An 8,761-nucleotide genomic window follows, 5' to 3' on the forward strand; every position below is an offset into this window, starting at 1 on the left:
TTTGTATTAAATGAGCTTTTCACACACACAAAAGTATTACAGTACATATTAAATGACTAAAAAGAAGTTGTACGTTCACAGCACAAGATGGATCTTTTTATATTTAGTCAAGTTTTGACTAAATATTTTAACATCGAGGGGGAATCGAAACGAGGGTCGTGGTGTATGTGCGTGTGTCTGTCTGTCTGTCTGTCTGTCTGTGTGTGTGTGTAGAGCGATTCAGACTAAACTACTGGACCGATCTTTATGAAATTTGACATGAGAGTTCCTGGGTATGAAATCCCCGAACGTTTTTTTCATTTTTTTGATAAATGTCTTTGATGACGTCATATCCGGCTTTTCGTGAAAGTTGAGGCGGCACTGTCACGCCCTCATTTTTCAACCAAATTGGTTGAAATTTTGGTCAAGTAATCTTCGACAAAGCCCGGACTTCGGTATTGCATTTCAGCTTGGTGGCTTAAAAATTAATTAATGACTTTGGTCATTAAAAATCTGAAAATTGTAAAAAAAAAAAAAAAATTTATAAAACGGTCCAAATATACGTTTATCTTATTCTCCATCATTTGCTGATTCCAAAAACATATAAATATGTTATATTCGGATTAAAAACAAGCTCTGAAAATTAAATATATAAAAATTATTATCAAAATTAAATTGTCGAAATCAATTTAAAAACACTTTCATCTTATTCCTTGTCGGTTCCTGATTCCAAAAACATATAGATATGATATGTTTGGATTAAAAACACGCTCAGAAAGTTAAAACAAAGAGAGGTACAGAAAAGCGTGCTATCCTTCTTAGCGCAACTACTACCCCGCTCTTCTTGTCAATTTCACTGCCTTTGCCATGAGCGGTGGACTGACGATGCTACGAGTATACGGTCTTGCTGAAAAATGGCATTTGTCGCGGACAGTTGTATGTAGTTATAAGGTTCCTTGGTCGGGCGTTGCTGACAGGTACCTGTGTCAAGGTGGGAAGACCGGTAGCTGGCTTAGCTCAGTGATTCGCGCCTTGCACGCTTTGCACGCATTGCACGGGACGTTCACGGTAAGCTGCGCGCTATTTGTAGGGTTCACCGTTTACCTGGTTGCTGACTGAGAAATTCATAGGCATTCTTTTTTCTGTCTCGGCCGAGACCAGATGTTTGTTCGAACGGCTTCGAAATTCGTGTGTGAATTGTCGTTTGAGTTCGAAGTTATTTTCAGTAGTAATGTACGTCTACTGTGGACTTTGTTAAAGTCGGTTGCGTAAAGTGCGCGATGTTTTTCATTAGCCTGTGTGAGGTAAGTCAAATTTCTTGGTCTAATTGGATAGACTTTTGTCAGTTTTTGCTGAAGGTGAATTAGCGGCCGGTGGCAGGGGACAGGGAACCTACATTAGTTACCAGTTGTACTGTTTTGTCTCGTCTTTGTGTTGTTGTAAATAGTGTTCATCATAGGGTTTAAAAGGAAATCATTATAATGGTAAATTATATCGTAGAAGGAAACCAAAGTTTAGTCATTGTGCTTCCTCCTCATCCCTAATAATGATGTCTATTGGAGGAGGAAGTCACGTGTCTTATATTTTTGGGGAGAATATTGACTTGGGCCTTCTAGGCTTTCAGTGTTTACTGTCGAAGACAGACCGGACGGGAAGGTGCGAACCCTAGCTTCACAGCATGGAGGAGGCACCACCACGCTGCTGCGTGAGCAGCCAGTTTGGACTCTCGCATCGTCACCCCCACGCTGCTGTGTGAGCAGCCCCTCTGGATCTTCTCCGAGGCTTCATTACGCTGTTTTGAGCAGCTATCTTGTAACGTCACAGCGGCGCAACCACGCTGCTGTTGGGCAGCAACATCGAACCGGCGCCGTCGCTGCAGAGTGTGTGCCGTGTGACAGCTCTCAACTGGGCTGATTCTCTCACCCCCGCGACAGAGACGCAGGTGTCGACCCGAGGGCGCACCCCCCCCCCTGAATTCGTCGAACGTGTAGATAAGTACTTTCTTACGATAGATATCATTTATGGAATGAGGAGGGCCTTTATGACGTACGTGCTTTGTGTTTGACTGTCCTGATTGTCTCGTATGTCGTTTGTTGACATTATTTTGACTGTTGTGTACTTTCTCATGTTCATTATGTTCATCCTCATGCATTCGTGGTAACCCTTTCATTGTTCCATCCATCGTCACCCCCATATTTCACCCAACTGGGAACTATTAAATACTTTCATTTATTTGCATCGGTGTTCTGTGAGTGCTGTGTGGTGTGGCCAAAGTTTTTGTGTGAAAAACTAAACATGCAAACGTGCATGCACGCGACAATGGCGAGCTTGCCAGGATAAATCCTCTTTGAATTCAAGGAATTCACTTCATTTTTGTCGTTGGCCACACTTCCCATACACTGGACACTGATGTACTGTAGTTAATTAGCTTTTGTTGTTGTTGTCTGGTAACCTTGTGGGTTTCCTGTCCTTGTTGCCAGTCAGCTGTGCCTTGTTTTGATTTTTCATGTTTTGGCTAACCGTTTGCTAGTTGGTTCTTGTTTATGGAACTTCGTTCTGGTCGTGTTCTTGATGATAGTGCTATCATGGCGTCTAGGACGGAAAGTAGTTCGGATAGGATTGCTAGGTGGCGTTCACTTGCTGAGGAGCTAGGTGTTAAATCTGCCAGTATTCCTGAGTTTATTGCCGAGCGGATGACCCGTGAAGATGAGAAACAGGAAAAACTTGAACTAGAAAAGAAAGCTTATCAGGACAAGCTAGAGCTGGAAAGGGAAGCTTATCAGGACAAGCTAGAAGTAGCGCGTCGAGAGACTGATGAGAGAGTTAAGTATGTTCAAGCTCAGCGAGAGACTGATGAGAAAGCCGCGGAAGAAAAACAAAGGCAAGAGAGAGAGGACCATGACCGTAAGCAAAAGCAGGAAAGAGAAGAGCATGACCTTCGCATGCAACTCCTGCAGAGAGAGTCGGAAAGTAAGAGGGTGAAGAAAGGAAGTAGGGATGGAGCTGATAATGAGGGAGATTCCTCAGGTGAAGAAGGGTCTAGTGACCTTCGTGGTTTTCGGCCTTCCATACCGATGTTTGATGAGAGCAAAGAAAACATAGCTACTTGGTTGAAAAGGTTTGAGAGAGTCGCTACCTTGTACAAGTGGAAGAGAAATACGTGGGCAACTAGGGTCTCGACTAGGTTGTCGGGTAGGGCTGTAGAAGTGTACAACACTCTGGATGATGATAGCGCAGACGACTATGACGGTTTGAAGGTCGCGTTGTTAGGCCGCTATCAGCTCACAGCCGAAACCTACCGCCGTCGTCTCAGAACCTGCAAGAGAAAAGAACATGAAACGTTCAGACAGTTCGGTGCTTGCATTGAAGAGAATTTGACTAAGTGGCATGAGCTTTCCGAGATCACAGAACTGAAACAGTTGGTTTTGCTGGAACAGTTCTTGCAGACCCTGAGCGCGGACATGGCCGCGTACGTTAAGGAGAAAAAACCTCAGACGTTAGCCGAAGCAGTTAAGTCCGCTGAGATTCATTTTGAAGCACACCGTGACAGTAAGAAGTTTTTTCAGCATGATCGTGATCAGGGTGGAAAGGCTGGCGTTGGTGAAAAGCAGAAAAGTGGAGATAACTCAGTTGGTACATCCGGTAGGAAGTGTTTCATCTGTGAGTCCCCCAAACATTTGGCTAGAGATTGCCCCAAGAAGAGCAAGTCGACGGGAGCGGTGAATAGTGGTCCTGAGAAGTCTTTACCGCCCGTCAGTGTACCCACTTTGTGTACTCCCTGTAGCCAGCAAGACTACGACCCGAGATGCCTGGTTGTAGTGGATGGTGTTGCAGTGGAGGGGTTGCGTGATACTGGATCTCAGGTTTGTGTCGTGAAGAGTTCATTAGTTTCCAGGTCTCAGTTCACAGGACAGGATCTTGAGGTTTCTATGGCTGAGAAAGACATCAAGAGGCGCTATCCAGTGATTAAGGTTCAGGTTGAATGTCCTTTCTACACTGGTGAGGTTGAGGCTATCGTCATGGATACACCTGTTGCTGATTTCATTGTAGGTAATCACGCCCGGCTGGGTGACTCGATTGTTCTTCCAGTGTACGCTGTGTCCAAGGTTGTGTCAGTTGTCACTCGTGCTCAGGCTGCCGCTGAAGGGAAGAAGTCGACTTTGTTACATGTTGCTGCTCCAGGGCTAGAAACAGTCACCCCTGAGCAGTTGCATGACCTTCAGCGGAATGATTCGACTTTGAAGAGTTGTCGTGAGGCGGCAGATCGCCGAGACGTCAGAACGTCTGGTCACTCCGGGGAAGTTGGGTTTGTTTGGAAGAAGAAGATTCTGTACCGTGAGTATCGCGGTGGTGGTAGCGTCTATACTCAGGTTGTTGTTCCCCAGCAGTTGAGGTTAGGTGTTATCAAGTTGGCCCATGAACCGCCTATGGGAGGTCACATGGGTGTCCAGAGGACACGTGATCGAGTTTGGCAGCAGTTTTTTTGGCCAGGTATGTGCGCAGACATACGTCGCTTTGTGTTGTCTTGTGATCAGTGTCAGAAGGTTTCTCATAAGCCACAGAAGGTACCGTTAGGTAAGATGCCTCTCATCGATACGCCGTTCGAGCGGGTGGCGATCGATCTGGTGGGTCCCATCATCCCTGCTTCTGAGTCTGGTAACCGGTACATCTTAGTGTTTGTGGACTACGCTACTCGGTACCCGGAAGCCATTCCATTGAAGTCGATTGAGGCTGTGAAGGTTGCAGAAGCGATGTGGGCAGTCTGGACTCGAGTAGGAATTCCCTCAGAGATTTTGACAGACCGTGGTACCCAGTTCATGTCCGAGGTGATGAAAGAAGTGGAGCGTTTGCTGGCCATCAAGGGTTTAGCGACTACTCCGTACCATGCGCAAGGAAACGGATTGGTGGAACGGTACAACGGAACACTCAAGACCATGCTACGCAAGCTTGCTCAAGAGAAACCGAAGCAGTGGGATCGCTACATTCCTGCACTCCTCTTCGCTTATCGTGAAGTTCCACAGGAGAGTCTGGGATTCTCTCCCTTTGAGCTTCTATACGGCAGGACAGTGCGAGGACCCATGTCTGTTCTTCGCAACCTATGGACGGAGGAGCAAGTCGATGAACAAGTTCGTACGACTTCTGAGTATGTGGTTGACTTGAGGAACCGGATTGAGGAAACCTGCAAACTGGCGCGTCAGAATCTGTCAGCTGCTGCACAGAAACACGCGGAGGTGTTCAACCGGAAGACAGTGCGAAGACAGTTCCAGCCTGGAGACAAGGTTTTGTTGCTGCTGCCGCAGAAGAAGAACAAGCTGCAGTTGTGTTGGCAGGGACCATTCGACGTTCTGGAGAAGAAGGGCGAGTCAGACTACAGGATTCGGATCTACGGGCGTGAGAAGCTGTACCACGCCAATCTTCTAAAGTTGTACAGAGACAGACAAGGACGACAGGGTCAACCTGTTGTGGGGTTTGAGCTAACAGAGATCAAAGGCGACCTTTTCAGCTGTGAACCTGATGATGCTATGGCCCACTGCGTCAGTGAAGATCTTGAGATGGGAAAAGGCATTGCCGTTCACTTCAAGCAATCGTTTGGAAAAGTTGATCAACTTAGAGCACAAAACAAGAAGGTGGGAGAGGTAGCTGTACTACAGGTAGGTGCTTCCTACGTTTACTACATGATCACCAAGAAACGCTACTTTCACAAACCCTCCTACAAAACGCTGCGGTCCTCCATGGAAGCTATGAGGGACCACTGCAAGCAGAACAATGTCGCTTCCCTGGCCATGCCGCGGATCGGATGTGGATTGGACGAGCTGAACTGGAGCGCCGTCCTTGAGATGATCAAGGAAGTCTTCAAGAACACGGGCATAACTGTTAAGGTCTACACCTTCGGTGGCTAAGAAACACAGTATTTTGTACATTTTTGACGTGCATGCTACAGGAATAATGCATATCTTGTTGTTTGTTTGTTTTGTCATGTGCGGGTGATTCCCGGTAGTCGCAACGTGGGAGCCGACTACCTCAGTCGGGCATGCGTTGAATAGGGATCTTTTGCCGTGTAGACAGATGTCTATGCTTAACTTGGGGGGCATTGTCGCGGACAGTTGTATGTAGTTATAAGGTTCCTTGGTCGGGCGTTGCTGACAGGTACCTGTGTCAAGGTGGGAAGACCGGTAGCTGGCTTAGCTCAGTGATTCGCGCCTTGCACGCTTTGCACGCATTGCACGGGACGTTCACGGTAAGCTGCGCGCTATTTGTAGGGTTCACCGTTTACCTGGTTGCTGACTGAGAAATTCATAGGCATTCTTTTTTCTGTCTCGGCCGAGACCAGATGTTTGTTCGAACGGCTTCGAAATTCGTGTGTGAATTGTCGTTTGAGTTCGAAGTTATTTTCAGTAGTAATGTACGTCTACTGTGGACTTTGTTAAAGTCGGTTGCGTAAAGTGCGCGATGTTTTTCATTAGCCTGTGTGAGGTAAGTCAAATTTCTTGGTCTAATTGGATAGACTTTTGTCAGTTTTTGCTGAAGGTGAATTAGCGGCCGGTGGCAGGGGACAGGGAACCTACATTAGTTACCAGTTGTACTGTTTTGTCTCGTCTTTGTGTTGTTGTAAATAGTGTTCATCATAGGGTTTAAAAGGAAATCATTATAATGGTAAATTATATCGTAGAAGGAAACCAAAGTTTAGTCATTGTGCTTCCTCCTCATCCCTAATAATGATGTCTATTGGAGGAGGAAGTCACGTGTCTTATATTTTTGGGGAGAATATTGACTTGGGCCTTCTAGGCTTTCAGTGTTTACTGTCGAAGACAGACCGGACGGGAAGGTGCGAACCCTAGCTTCACAGCATGGAGGAGGCACCACCACGCTGCTGCGTGAGCAGCCAGTTTGGACTCTCGCATCGTCACCCCCACGCTGCTGTGTGAGCAGCCCCTCTGGATCTTCTCCGAGGCTTCATTACGCTGTTTTGAGCAGCTATCTTGTAACGTCACAGCGGCGCAACCACGCTGCTGTTGGGCAGCAACATCGAACCGGCGCCGTCGCTGCAGAGTGTGTGCCGTGTGACAGCTCTCAACTGGGCTGATTCTCTCACCCCCGCGACAGAGACGCAGGTGTCGACCCGAGGGCGCACCCCCCCCCCCCCTGAATTCGTCGAACGTGTAGATAAGTACTTTCTTACGATAGATATCATTTATGGAATGAGGAGGGCCTTTATGACGTACGTGCTTTGTGTTTGACTGTCCTGATTGTCTCGTATGTCGTTTGTTGACATTATTTTGACTGTTGTGTACTTTCTCATGTTCATTATGTTCATCCTCATGCATTCGTGGTAACCCTTTCATTGTTCCATCCATCGTCACCCCCATATTTCACCCAACTGGGAACTATTAAATACTTTCATTTATTTGCATCGGTGTTCTGTGAGTGCTGTGTGGTGTGGCCAAAGTTTTTGTGTGAAAAACTAAACATGCAAACGTGCATGCACGCGACAGCATTGCGTTCAGTTTCATTCTGTGAGTTCGACAGCTACTTGACTAAATATTGTATTTTCGCCTTACGCGACTTGTTTTTATATTTAGTCAAGTTTTGACTAAATATTTTAACATCGAGGGGGAATCGAAACGAGGGTCGTGGTGTATGTGCGTGTGTCTGTCTGTCTGTCTGTCTGTCTGTGTGTGTGTGTAGAGCGATTCAGACTAAACTACTGGACCGATCTTTATGAAATTTGACATGAGAGTTCCTGGGTATGAAATCCCCGAACGTTTTTTTCATTTTTTTGATAAATGTCTTTGATGACGTCATATCCGGCTTTTCGTGAAAGTTGAGGCGGCACTGTCACGTCCTCATTTTTCAACCCAATTGGTTGAAATTTTGGTCAAGTAATCTTCGACGAAGCCCGGACTTCGGTATTGCATTTCAGCTTGGTGGCTTAAAAATTAATTAATGACTTTGGTCATTAAAAATCTGAAAATTGTAAAAAAAAATAAAAATTTATAAAACGATCCAAATTTACGTTTATCTTATTCTCCATCATTTGCTGATTCCAAAAACATATAAATATGTTATATTCGGATTAAAAACAAGCTCTGAAAATTAAATATATAAAAATTATTATCAAAATTAAATTGTCCAAATCAATTTAAAAACACTTTCATCTTATTCCTTGTCGGTTCCTGATTCCAAAAACATATAGATATGATATGTTTGGATTAAAAACACGCTCAGAAAGTTAAAACAAAGAGAGGTACAGAAACGCGTGCTATCCTTCTTAGCGCAACTACTACCCCGCTCTTCTTGTCAATTTCACTGCCTTTGCCATGAGCGGTGGACTGACGATGCTACGAGTATACGGTCTTGCTGAAAAATGGCATTGCGTTCAGTTTCATTCTGTAAGTTCGACAGCTACTTGACTAAATATTGTATTTTCGCCTTACGCGACTTGTTTAAATGTTTGGTGACGCCACTTACTCGTTAGACTTATCAACTGTGTTTTTAATTTTGTGTGTGTTACTTTTACTTCCAAAAATGGTCTTGCGGAAAAAATGCAATGCGTTCAGTTTCATTCTGAGAGTTCGACTGAGCTTGACTAAATGTTGTATTTTCGCCTTACGCGACTTGTTTTAGGCTAACATCCTCACGTTCTTTTGGAATTTTCTGTTTCAATCTTGATGCTGCAAACTCCTTTGTTGTCTTCAACTCTGTTCAGAAACTGATGCAAACTAAAAACTGTTCGCAAGGAATCAGTTCGTATTTTTCATATAAGTATGTTATATTTGAATTA

The 8,761-nt window shown here is 45.1% G+C and overlaps 1 protein-coding gene across 2 annotated transcripts; it reads left to right on the forward strand.

Annotated features, from left to right (window-relative positions):
• The first annotated feature begins 1,028 nt into the window (after positions 1 to 1,028).
• On the forward strand, positions 1,029 to 7,465 carry LOC138957152 (uncharacterized). Of its 2 annotated transcripts, XR_011452945.1 has the most exons (3): positions 1,029 to 1,283; positions 1,596 to 6,453; positions 6,766 to 7,465. XR_011452945.1 is itself a non-coding variant. In XM_070328314.1 (2 exons), exon 2 carries the CDS (start codon positions 2,523 to 2,525, stop codon positions 5,877 to 5,879), a length of 3,357 nt encoding a protein of 1,118 aa, XP_070184415.1. In that variant the 5' UTR covers positions 1,029 to 1,283; positions 1,596 to 2,522; the 3' UTR covers positions 5,880 to 6,759. The 2 variants fall into 2 exon arrangements, 1 of the variants encoding a protein (XP_070184415.1); XM_070328314.1 differs by lacking the exon at positions 6,766 to 7,465 and having other exon boundaries at positions 1,596 to 6,759.
• The last annotated feature ends 1,296 nt before the right edge of the window (positions 7,466 to 8,761 follow it).

The sequence above is a fragment of the Littorina saxatilis genome, unplaced genomic scaffold (assembly GCF_037325665.1).
Source record: "Littorina saxatilis isolate snail1 unplaced genomic scaffold, US_GU_Lsax_2.0 scaffold_142, whole genome shotgun sequence".
Taxonomy (NCBI): domain Eukaryota; kingdom Metazoa; phylum Mollusca; class Gastropoda; order Littorinimorpha; family Littorinidae; genus Littorina; species Littorina saxatilis.

Coding starts and splice junctions, on each gene's coding strand:
- LOC138957152 (XM_070328314.1), top strand. CDS start 2,523: ATGGAACTTCGTTCTGGTCGTGTTCTTGATGATAGTGCTATCATGGCG.